The following is a 12,758-nucleotide window of genomic DNA, read 5'->3' as shown; positions in this document are numbered from 1 at the left end:
CCCTGCCGAGGGGAGCTGAAGGTGGGCGCCTACCCCCCGACTCAGCCCGGGCACGGTGGGGAGGGAACCATGCACTCTGTGTCCACACGCGGGGGCCGACGGCAGAGCAGGGGCACTTACAGCTCCTTTAGGTGCAGCCCGTGCGGGAAGCAGGTGTTCCGGATCTCCGTGATGTTGTTGGAGCTCAGGTCCAGCACCTCCAAGGAAAGGTAAGCCTGCAGCTGACTCCCCTCCACGCTGCGGATCTTATTGTGCTGCCTGAAACACACAAGGGCAGGGCACTTGAACGTGTCTTTTTCCAAGGAAACATTTTCCCCGCCATTTCTTTCAGACACCTTCGTGGCACCCTTCACATGAGGTCTCCCGTTCTTCTTTCCGTAAAGTTATCACCTGCTGGCTGGCTGCTACAGAGAATACTGAATTTTCTGGCAGGCACAGTTTGTCTGCCCAAGTTCAAAGCCTGGGCTGCTCTCCACGTGGACAAGAACACAGGGGTCATGAATGCCGTGCAAAGAACACTGAGACCAGAACTCAGAATTCACCAGTGTGCGTTCCCATAAAGAACGTGCCCAGTGAAACCTGCCAGCTCCAGGTGCGATTCTCATCCTGAACCTTCAGAACAGAGCCCAGCCCCGTCAGGTACGGGACTGCAGGCACCGGAGCTCAGAGTACAGGTCTAATCCAACTTAATGCATCATGACGCACTTCATGTTTTGACAGGCGTGAGGACAGGCACAAGGGATTTTTTTTTTTTAAATGACATGCTTCTGACAACCTAAGGGGAACAGGAACTTGGAGCTCAGTCTACCTGGAATTGAATCCTCGGACTCTCCTGACTCTACCCCCTTGACAGCTTTGTTCCTTGGTTTCGTCATATGGAAGATGGAGCCGCAACCCCTTATTTCAGGGACATGGATCACCCAGCCGAAACCGCACGAAAGCTGACATTAACCTAAGTGTTCAGAGCTCTAACCCCCGTCTGAGAAAGGCATTTTACCACGACTTAATTACACCGGTAGTCCTCTTTCTGGAAAGCCTCCAGTCTAACCGACCAACCAGTATTTATTAATCAGGAGAAAGACAACCAATGCTAACCAAGCTGGAGGCTCCCCCACCCCCCATCGTGGGTTTGGCTCCGCCGGGCAGATTCAAACCGCAGCGGCCCTAGTTCCGATATTCAGATGCTTCAGGCTCTGCTGGGTGGTAGTGTTGGGCCTCCGCTTCCAGGCGCTCACTCGGGCCAGTTTCTGAGTCAACAGTGTCAGGGTCCCCGGCCAATCAAAGCATTCTTGAACACAACACAAGTAAGCCGGGCGTCGCTTACCAAGTGGCATCTCCTTTAAACAAACACTTGACCAAATCGGTTCCAACAGGCATAAACAAGGCTCTCTTTCCCAGAAGCTCTGGGGCTGCTCGTCCACTCCTTTGTTTTTTCCACAACTCTCCCAGGCCCTGAACCCAAAAATCCATTTACAAGGGCACAACTCCACACACGGGGATGTCTCCCCGGAATGAAAGGCCACTTTTCCCTTCGCGTCCCCTCCCCGCCCCCGCAAAGCGATTTCCTTTGAGTTCTTCATTATGTTCTTAATAGAGATGGTCTCTTCAGTTTGGGGACTCCAAAAGAAAAAGGGAAAAAGAAAAGAAAACCTTTATTATGTTAAGTATGGGAAAAGAAGAACAAGAAATAAAGGCCAAAGCGCTGAGCCTCATCCAGGGACTGCGAATGCAGGACCGGGGAGCCAGGAACAGAGGATCTGAGAAAAGCAGACAAGCAGCACCGGTGGCCCCAAGTCACGCGAAACGGGACCAGACACAGAGGAAAGGGCCACGGGACAGCTGCGAGCCACCCCCACCCCCAATGCACCTCGTCTCCCTCCTCTGTCTCCGGCCCCATAGTCTACCTTTCTTTGTTCTCTTGCCAATCTGTTTATTCATGGACTCAACCACATTCTGGGCCCCTGGGTGCACCAGGCCCACTCTGGAGGAAGGATGCTGTGAGGAGGATGGGGCTCTTCTACGTGCAGCGGACTTCCCCAGTTGGCCAAAGAGGCAGCCCTGGACACAAGACACAACCAAGCGTGGGAGTGCGGACGACAGAGGCACGGTGGACGAGTCACGCCAGGAGCAGTGAATTCCGCCCTGAGCAGTTTGTGGGGGCCAGCGCCAGGGGCAGGGGGCGGACTCGGGGAAGACATAGGCCGGGAGCTGGGCGGGTAGGCAGAGCGTGCCAGGTGAGGCCTCCCTGGCCAACGTGGGGAGTAGGGACTCCGGGCCACCACAGTCCAGGAGAGAGAGGGCAGCAACACGGAGCCACACACAGAAGATAAGCGAGCGGCCCATGGGATCTGGGGACGACCGCCGGGGGCTGCATCAAACAGTGATGGTCGTGACTCCAGTCTGCAGACATGAAGGTAACCTGGCTGGCAGGCCTCCATCTTCGTCTGCTTATGGACCACTTCCAGCTCAGCGTCCAGAGAGATCCTGTTCAGGCATCCCAAGGAATGGGGGGAAAACACTTGTAAATCACATACCTAATAGGGGATTAATATCTAGAATATATAAAAAAAACTCCTAAAGCTCAACAACAAAAAAACCCCAAACAACCCGATTAAAAAATGGGCAAAGGACTTGAACAGACGTTTCTCCAAAGAAGACCTATAAATGGCCAGTGAGCACATGGAAAGACACCCAACATCACTAACCTCACACTCATACAACGGCTACTATTAAAAAAAACAAGTGTGGACAAGGATGTGAAGAAACGGGAACCCCGGCACCATGCTGAAGAAAATGGTCTGGTGGTTCCTCAAAAACTGAATATCACGTGATCCAGCTGTACCACTTCTGGCTACAGATCCCAAAGAATGGAAAGCAGATCTCGAAGAGACATAAGCACACCTGGCCAGGTTCTCTGAACCCACAGGCTCCTCCCGCCCCCCCCCTCACTTGCACACTTTCCACTCCTTCACTTGATTTTTCTCAAAAGCTTTAATTATCACCTAATATATCCAGTAATATGCTTATTTCTAGTCTAACACCTTCTCTCCCAGCAGGCTGTGGCTCAAGGAAGGTGAGATCCCCATCTGTCCTGTCATGAATCTGTCTCCAACCACTGGAACAGTGTGAAGCACGTTAACAGGTGCTCAATAAACATGTGCTGGATGATTCCTAAAAAATGAATACAGGTTAAATTTCTGAATCTCACCGACTTGGGACTCGCCAGCATTTAAGCAGAAGAAAAATCATGCAAGCTGAGGAGTTCAGTCCTGGAACGTGAGGGAAAGAAAGAACGTCAACAGCCCTGAGGCAACGTTGCCCAGACAACACAAGAGACGTAGCCTGCACTGAATCCACAGGTCCTCAGGGCTCACACACCGCTGGTCCCTGCTGCCGAGGACGTACCACCACCTCCCCCCCGGACTGGTCTCCCTGCTCTACACTCCAGCCCTGATCAAATTCGTCCTGAACTCCTGTACTCTGGAAAACGGACCGCATGGTTCTGTCCTCCTGCAGACTCTACCACCCCAGCCCCGACACACAGCAGGAATCACGCCGTGTCAGACACCTCTGCGGACCGTGGTCACTCCACCCAGGGCCAGGAGCTCTTCCCGGGCTGGCACTTGGCACAGCACAGAAGAACATGCCGTGAGCACTGCCCTGCTGGAGCTCAAAGCCCGGTGACACGACGTGAAGGCACGAACCTCAAGAGGAGGCTCACCTATGGAGGGAGCTGTGAGGTTCCTCTGCCCCACGGGTGACGGGACCTGACACAAAGCGGCTGCTCAAGAAAACCAGTTGTTTATTAGTCGTATTTGGATCCTCAGAGCCAGGCTCAGGGTCTGGTTTGGGGGAGGTGCTCTGGCAAAAGAATAAATGAATAAAATTAATGAATGACCGGCTCCTGTCTATTCCTCTGCCATATTTCAGTGCAAGCAGGCAGGCCTGACTCCTCTCTCAGGAACAAAGCGTTGACTCAGAGCTCTCAGTCTTGCTTTGTGCATGAAGTATGCTCCAGCTGGAGAGGGTCACACCCTGCCACTGGGAGACCAGGCTGTCTCGGGTAGCTGCGCTTCAAAGCAAAGCCCAGACGAAAGCCGCTGCAGGACCCCATGGCGGGAGACCCGTTGGACCCCCAACCAGCTACACGAGATTCCCTCCTCACCCCCCCCAGCGAGCGTGGCTTACGTGCACGCCCCTGGCCCCAGCGCACCACACCCTACCCTACCCCCTCCTGGGAAGTTGGGCTGTCCAAGACACCCCCTCCAGACACCCCCTCCATAAAGGCTAGAGCCCACAGCCAGTATTGAGGGGAAGCGCTCCTACTCCCTTGAGAGTAGACAGCAGTGAAAATGTGTTTGCTGCCCTGATTCCATGAGGCGATCCACTTTCAAGAAACTGTCCACGCTTTTAATGCCGTGGGCAACAGGAGGTGGTCATCAGGTCTCTCCTTTAATGTAACTAACAGTCCCGTTCCCAAGAAGGCCCACACTTGTCTTTGTAACTTCTAGATCCTTGTTCCAGTTCTTTTTAGCAACAGCTGACCAATAATAACTCAACATCTGTATGCAGCAGGCCCTGGCTGAAGCCTCAGGGAACTCATACAGCAATCTAAAGAGGTAAGTACTATTATTCTCTGTACTTCAGAGGTGAAGACACTGAGGCTTAGAGATCTGCTGGGATTCTTCTGAGGTCACACAGCTGAGGAGCAAGGGGAACCAGAATGCAAATTCAGGGGAGCAGGACTATCTGGCATGCCATCTGGGAGGCTCTCCCAGCAGAATTTTAAGGACACTCTCCTGGACTCAATCCATAAACCTTCAGTGCAGCTTGGCTAGGTCTGAATGCTAGCTGGCTGTTTCCTGGTCACTTCAGACCAGTCCACGTAATTGGCCTTAGCTAGGCATCCTTTTGTACCAGCTTCCCGGAGGCCTGCGTGAGCAGCAAATTTGCAGAGGGCTTTGTGAGGCCCATCTCGGCAACAAGGCACAGGAAGCTTGCTTACTCAAGGATATTCTGGATGGAAAGAATCGTTCCTTTGAGATCATGTCCTTAAGGACCTGCATTTGAAGCAGGAACGGCTACCTCTATTCTTAGGGAACGGAGAGCTGCAGGGGGGTGCCCAGCCTCTCTCTGCGGCTAAACCAAATTAGAACAATTCTGTGGCTGTGGCACTGGGGAAGTGCAGTACAGATCACGGGTACTCGTCTCCGCCCAGTGTCGGTTTACCCCTCAGGCTGCCCTCTGGGGCGAGGAGAACTTAATACAGCAGAAGTCTATTAAACCAACACCTGTTAAAGGCTTCAAAAATAAAATCAGTCTTCAAAGGCCGAGGGCAGGCAAGATAAGCTCTCTCCACTTGGCTACATTTTCAGAGCCAATGTTAAATTGGACAGTAAAACAGACAGAGGCATTTGAAACCAACATTTAAAACTTTTTATCATAAGTGATTGTTCCACTATGGGTCTGTGAAAGCCGTGTTTACAAGGTACTCCCATTGGTGGTGGGAAAGATCTCATGTCACTGACAACAGCCAGGAAGAAAGGGGAAGGAGATCAAAGGAAGCAGGGTCAAGGTGGGTCAAATGGATTACAGCGGGTTCCTGGAGTTATGCACCTATTGTCTACACCAGGAGTCAGCAGACGTCTTCTATAATACCCTGATAGTAAGTATTTTAGGCTCTGTGCATCACGCGTTCTCTGTCAAAAGTACTCAACGCTGATGTTGGAACGTCATATGACAATACCTAAAGGAGTAAGTGTAACTGTGTTCCAGTAAAACTTTATTTACAAAAACAAGCTGTGGGCCACATCTGACCCACTGCCTATAGTTTACTGACCCCTGGTCTACACTACAGCAACCAGTTGGGGTTGGCGGGAGAGTCGTCCAGATTCTAATTCTAGCTCGGATGCAGCCTTGGAACTGTTAGTAACTCACTTTCTGCATCTGGTTTAACTACCTGCAAAACGGCACTCAAGGCCGCTCTACAGCAGAGAACCCTCCCGTGGTTCCCCGGGCTCCTGTCTGGCATCACTAACTAGAATCTTTCCCACTAATGTCTTCTCTCCCTCCTCAGGAAGTGCGACCTAAGTCTTCACCATTATGATGTTCCTCAAGACAACCCAGGATCCTGACCGGAACCAGGGAAGACAGAGAGGCAAACAGAACGGAGATCCTCACTGTTTATCCTTATTCCTTCTAATTCTTCCAATTAGGCAAACACACTAAAGCCGTCCAAAGCACAGTCCGTACGTCTAAGCAGGCACGCCCTGCAGCTCTCCCAGAGAATTATGGTGCCTCCCAGAAATCCATGCTGTCAACTCCGGAGTGTCGAGTCTCACTAGTAACAGCATGTCTTCCATGTTATCTCAACATCAAACTTTCAAAATGTCTTACTTCACAAAATCAGCAAAATTCAAATTCCGGACCTCGCTCTGTTTAAATCTCTGGCTAAGAAACAGTTACACACAATCTAGCCCTGAAATGGAGAGGGGGAAAATAAAGTCACACCTGCCAGCAATGCCCCTGCCCCGTACTCAGCACAGCGACCCTGCCGCGCATCCCTACACTTCACAGCCTGCTGGCTCAGAGCACCAGAAGCCCCTTGTGCCTGGCCCATCCCGAGCTGCCTCAGAATTCGTTCTAGGGCTCCGTACCCCAGCACCTGCACCCCACACAGCAGGCACTCCAAGGTCTGACCGGAACGGAGGAAGGAGGACACACCCTTCAGTGCTGCCTGGGGCACAGGGTAATTTTGTAGCCCAGACATGGAGTCCATAGAAAGAGACCCTGTCATTCCTGATTGAGTGTAAAACTCAGTACAGGGCAGAGAGGCCCTGAGGCCTACCTGAGGGGGGCTGGCTGCATTATGGCAAGTGCCAAAAGATGCTAATAATTTCAAGAACACCGATGAAGATAATCATTTCTCCTTTGTTGAAAAATACAGCACTACCAGAGGGGCCATATGGTCCAGTGGTGGCAGCTGTGTATTTGTTTGCAAATGTTTCCATGGCAATAACACAGGCCTGCTGAGAAGTGCGTACATCCTAAGTGCAGAGCTTCAAGCCCGCACGCGTGTTCACCCACGTACCAACCACTCAGATCGCGATTCAGAACGCGTGCCGCCCCCCGCCTCCCGCCTGTCACTCTCCCAGCGGTTCTTCTTCCCAAAGGCAGCAGCTCCGTTCTACCACCGATGACTAATTTGCCTCCTTTTGTGCTTTAGACACGTTACCACTGCAGACAGGCTCTTCAGGATGCGGCTACTTTCACTCAACATTCTGTTCACGGGACCCATCTATGTTGTTCCATGAGCTGCTGTTAATTCGTTTTCAGTGCCGTGTACTATTTCTACAGAATATACGGCAGTTTATTTTTCCTCCTGCTGTTGACGGGCATTGAGTCATTTCCGGTTTGGGTTACTGCAGCCATCAGAGCTAGGAACACATCTTGTGCGTGTGTCTTTGGGTGCCTATTTGCACGCACCTGTGGCTAGCATCTACGTCCAGGCGCGGCTCTGAGCACAATCTCAGCGCACGCATCTGTTCGGCCTCAGCCAACACAGCTAGTCTACTTTTAAACCAAATTCCCCAGAGTTGGAATGTGTCTGAAAAGCCATTTGATCCAAGTGTGATGTTTCCCACTGCCTCCCTCAACCACACTATCAGAGGCCACCACCCTCCCATGTCCCTCTGCCTGCACCTGTCCCCCCACAAAAAGCACCAGGAATACAGGCCGGGGCCACAGAGCATGGCCAAGCTCAATCTAATCTTGTTCAGGTGTCCAACAGAATTATTTTAAGTAGGGGCCTAATGAGCACCAAAAAAGGAAAGGATAAAAAATAATAATTCCAAGCCCCACACTGGCAATTTATCTTATGTGCCAGGACAACACCACAAGCAACTTGAAATATGAAGATAAGGAGGCTGCAAAAAGAACGCGTCCAGAAGACTGCTCCTCGGCCACTGTGAAGAAACATTCCGCCTCCCAGAATGACCGTCCAACACATCGCCCCCTCACTCGTCCGCTTTACATTTGTTCACCTTAAGAATGAAAACCAAAACCATCTGTTCTACTGCATAAATGGACAATTTGCTCTAAGAAACCAGTGACGCCTCAGAAACGGCCCAGCCTAGGTTGCTTGCTAGACAGGAAATGAGAATCAGAAGACGCAGGTTTCTTTCTCTCTCCTCCTCCTCACTGCCCACCCCTCCCCACTGCTGCTGGTGAATCATCAGTTCCCTGGGGAATTTTGGCAGATTCTCAGCCTGGCTGCAGATGACGTTCTGGATCTGTTTATTCAGGTGGAGATCGGATAAAAAACAAGAGCAGCCCAGTGGCGGGATAAACAGCCTCCAGCAGGCGGGGTCAGCCCCTCCGAAGGCAGGACCGGGCTGTGTCAACCAACCTCCTGACCCAGTCACTTCCTTTAGGGTCACTCTCCCCTTGGGGTCTTCAACGAACTGTTTTCATTAACTCCTTGCAAGGAGACATGATGTCACATCCCCCTGGGAGTGGGTGGCCCCAGGCAGCTGGATGCAGCAGAGCCCACCGGGTTCCCCCACCTTATACACAGCAAGCTGGAAGCCTAAGATCGGGAATGGGAAAAGCTATGCATGGTCGCGTCAGCCAGCACCGTTCTGTGACGTCTGGAGTGACCCAGCCCATGAATGACTGTAAATCCTCGGGATCCCCATACAAACTACCAGGGTTCTGCATTCCATTCCAAGATGCACAAACAAACAAAAACCTCGTAAGGAGATGCCCATGGCTGAGTGAAAGAAGCTAATCAGAAAAGGCTCCCTACTCTGTGAGTTCAATATAGGATATTCTGGAAAAGGCACACCAAGGTTGCCAGGGGTTACGGAGAGAGAAGAATGAACAGGTGGAGCACAGGGGCTTTTAGGGCAGTGAAACTATTCTGAATGATACTGTAATGGTGGATACATGTCATTAAACATTTGTGGAAGACCAAGGAATGCACTACAGTGAAACCTAATGTAAACTACAGGTTTAGTTAATAATGTATCAATATTGGCTCATCCATTCTAACAAACTTACCACGCTAATGCAACACATTAGTAGTGGAAACTGGAGGAAGCGGTATACGGGAAGTCTCTGTACTCTCGGCTCAATTTTTCTGTAAACCTAAAAGTGCTCTAATAGTCTATTAATTATAAACAGATCAAAACAAAGCCTCCTAAGGTATTAAGTACTCCCGAGGTCATTACATCATTAGAATGTAATTAGAATTCTGAGCCAATCTTCTTTACTCCTATAGCCTTCACACCCAGAACCATGCTTGGAACATAAACGGTGCTCGATACATATTTGTTGAATAAACAAATGAATTACAGCTTTAGTTCCATCTCCCACATTCACCACCACAAACCTGAACAAAGGGATGTTATTCAGAAAAAAAATGCTGAGGCAAGACCAACCATCCAATTAAAAAAAAATTTTAAGGGAATTAAAGGTTTAGCCGAGAATTTATTAGGTAGAAAAGCTGCTATATTGAAAAGAAAATGCCTAACGAAATGGAGTTTTAGGTTAATCCTGCATTTTCCCCAATTTAACCCCAAACCCCAGACATTCACTGATGAGCCGGGGTTACTGTGCAGCGGCCAACAGTCCGTACTTCCCGCACCTGGCAGCAGTGAGGGGCAGCCCTACTCAAGTCCCCCATTGTCCCTCGGCCCCAGGGGGAAAGGGTGATGAGGAATTCAACTCGGGGAGCTCCTATCGGACACCAGTGACCTCAGGAAGAATACAAGCCACATCTGGACTGCACTCCCCAGGGAGAAAGGCTGTGCCGTCTTAACACAGACGGGGACTTTAGCGGTTGGCCAATGCATGCAGAGTCAGTCCCATGACCATGGAGAGGTAACCTGTCCTGGCATCTGAGCAGGGCAGAGCGGCACCAACCTGAGCTCCTTCCACTCAAAATTCCCATCTACACAGGGTCCCCGACTTGGGTCAGGAAAGCCGAAAGTGTTTCTTTACTGGTCAAGGCCAACACGGCTGCTCACTTCTCTCTCGGCTTGATCTTCCCCTAAATCAATCAATACATCCTGTTTCCTTCCCCTATTCTCCCCTGCCATGGCAAGCCGCCACCCTGCACACAGCTGGTGTTCCTCTCCGGCACCCTGGCGCCCTCACCAATGAGGGGCCCTGCTGGGAGGTCCACAGACAGCAGGCTGTCAGGCCGTGTCCCACGGACCCGCAATCCCCAACGCCAGTGGGGAGCCCGTGGCTGCTGCAGGAACGCACCAGGCTCGCCTGATTTCTCCTCGTCGCCCTGTGCAAGCTCCATGCGTCTGCGCCCACTGGGCTCGGTCCCTCGATGGAAGCAGGGACCAGTGCGCCTAACGATGAGCTGGCGGCACAGACCCTCCCGGAGTCGAGGGGCTGGCAAAGCAAGATGGGCCAGGTGGAGGGATGGCAAGTGGTGAGGGTCAAGGTCAAGCTGCAATCCCAGAAACCTTCAACGAGGGGTGTCCACTCAGCTCCTCTTAGAGGGTGTGAAGAAGCTGCAATGGGTGGTTCTGCTCAAACTGCTGTCTTGACACTGGGAGGGCAGGGTGCAGACACCCCCCTTTCCCTGCCACGTGACAGGATACAGTGACTGCACTGCGCAGACCAAGCAGCCCTCTCCACAGTAAATGCTGGTCAGCGGTGGGGGGGCTGTTGCCTCCGAATCTAAGGCTTTGTCGCTAGCCACAGTGGTTTGTGCCCCTGGGAGACCTCACCACCCAGGACTCGAATACGGGTTTCCCTCGCTGTGCCGAGGTCTGAGTTACACCACTCCATACTTAGGAAAGACCTACCTACATCAGCACCTGTTTCTGCTAAACTACAGAAACCTGAAGATGATTTTTGCTTCAACCAAATGGTAACTGCTTCTTTGGCTTACAAAAGGTTTCCTAGGAACACTCCTCTTCAGATAGCCAGGGAAACCTGTAAGGAGAACCTCACTCCAAATTCCCGAAGGAAAGCTAACGTTCTGGTGGCTGCCCTCCCATTTCAGCCTTGGGTACCGAGCAGTACTTGGCACTCAGGATCCCATCCACACCACAATCTAGAGAGAAAGGTAGGGTGCACTGCTGACCGACTCCCATGATGGCCACTCTCCCAAAGATGCCCGCAGAGAAAAGGTAGGAAATCCTCTAATATGTTTTTCCTGGATGTAGTATGATGAGGACGGACTTTTTCCTCTCCTCTCTTTTGCATATTATTTTCATGTGATTATGTAAATAAGTTGTTATTTTATAAAGCTGTCAATGCAACCTTAGACACTGAACTTTGGGACTTGATCCTTTGGTGCAGAAACGCCTGGCCTGCGTGACAGTCCCGAGGCAGAGGGCCTTCTGGGGCGAACCATGCCGAGAGGCCGGCCTGAGCGGCGGTGGCCTTTCTTCAAGGGGTGCCAGCAGGGTGGGGCCCCTGGGCCGCCATTCGGAGTTGCTCCACCCATTCACCAGGCACGCATTCATCAACAGGCAGGGATGGCGCAGGGTTCCAGAGCCTCCCCACCGGACCCCTCGAATCCTCACAGTCTCAGGGCACACAGCCCACTCCAGGTGGTAAAAACTTCAAAGAGCCTTTGTAGTTGGAGACTGGAATGGTGCCCTGGGGCCTCTGCAGCCTCCCGGAAATGGTTCCAACACTCCCTGGGCTACACAGGGTAGTGGAACCTCCCCTCGCCGTTGACCCACCAAGCAGGCACACCCCACTTCTTTCTCAGCAGACACAGAGCAGTGGTACAAGGAGCCACAGTAGGAGGAAGAGTGGTCTCAAAATGAACATTGTGTGAGTGCCTCCCAGGGGCCCAGCTCTGGCTAGCTCGCCGAATCCTCAGGACTAGCCAAGAGACGGCTGCTGCTACTGCCCCTCTTTTACAGACGGGGATGCTGAGGCATCAGGAGGTTAATGCAGCAGGAAGCAGGGCAGCTAGGACCGGAGCCCAGACAGCCCACTCGCCGCCTCTGTATGTGGTACCTGCATCATCACGGAAGGAGGCAGGAGGATCCCTGGGGAACAGGAACTCTCTGGATAGCACCCTGTGCCACCCGCCTCCTCTCAGCAGGCACCCAGGCTACACCCCCCATGTGTACTTCAATCAGGGGTGGACCCAACTCTGCACACTCGGGGATGGGGAGGGCACAAATCCTGCGGCAGGCCACTGCACATGCCCCCACCCCTCCACAGGCACACATGGGCCTCCCAGACCCTCAGCCCGCAGCGTGTCAGCAGGCAGTTAAGTAGGACAAGACAAAACCGGGCATCCTCCGGGGAGCAGGAACTTATTTACCCATTGCTCTACCACCAGAGAAGGCCCCTGTTAAGGCAGATTCCGAGAGGTAAGGTCCTGGTGTGGGGTCACCCACCCCACCGGCATGCAAGCCCTGCTTTCCTCTGACCCCAGGCCATGCTGTTCTCTGGAGGGAAGAGGCCCAAGAAGCTTTATCAGACAGCCCGTGGTTACGAGCACAGAGATGGGTCTGTGGGTGCCAGGATGCCCCTGAAATCCCCTCGAGGGCCACAGAAGGAACCTTCCCTCTGCCGGCGGTAAAAACCTTCCCTGGGCTTCCCATGCCAGCTTCCCCGGGCTCTGCAGTTCAGCACAGAGGGAGGCTCCTTCTGCTCTTGGCTGCAGTTTCCAAGACAAGACCCCCCCCCGCCCGGGGAGTGACACCACTGATACGCCTTTAAAAATAAAGCCAGGCCCACTTCCTGCCCCATCTAGAAGACTTCTGATC

The 12,758-nt window shown here is 52.3% G+C and overlaps 1 protein-coding gene across 2 annotated transcripts in view; it reads right to left on the bottom strand.

Annotated features, from left to right (window-relative positions):
* The window catches only part of LRIG1 (leucine rich repeats and immunoglobulin like domains 1), a 111,374-nt gene that overhangs the window by 36,888 nt on the left and 61,728 nt on the right, over positions 1 to 12,758 (bottom strand). For both annotated transcript variants that reach the window (XM_045774663.2, XM_045774664.2), the window contains exon 4: positions 121 to 258. In XM_045774663.2, coding sequence (XP_045630619.2) covers positions 121 to 258 — 138 coding nt within the window. The remainder of the gene's footprint in view (positions 1 to 120; positions 259 to 12,758) is intronic.

This window comes from Ursus americanus, chromosome 14 (assembly GCF_024610735.1).
Source record: "Ursus americanus isolate L20-20 chromosome 14, mUrsAme1.1.p, whole genome shotgun sequence".
Lineage (NCBI taxonomy): Eukaryota > Metazoa > Chordata > Mammalia > Carnivora > Ursidae > Ursus > Ursus americanus.
The sequence above is the reverse complement of the archived record's forward strand: the minus strand, read 5'-3'. Positions and strand labels throughout refer to the sequence as shown.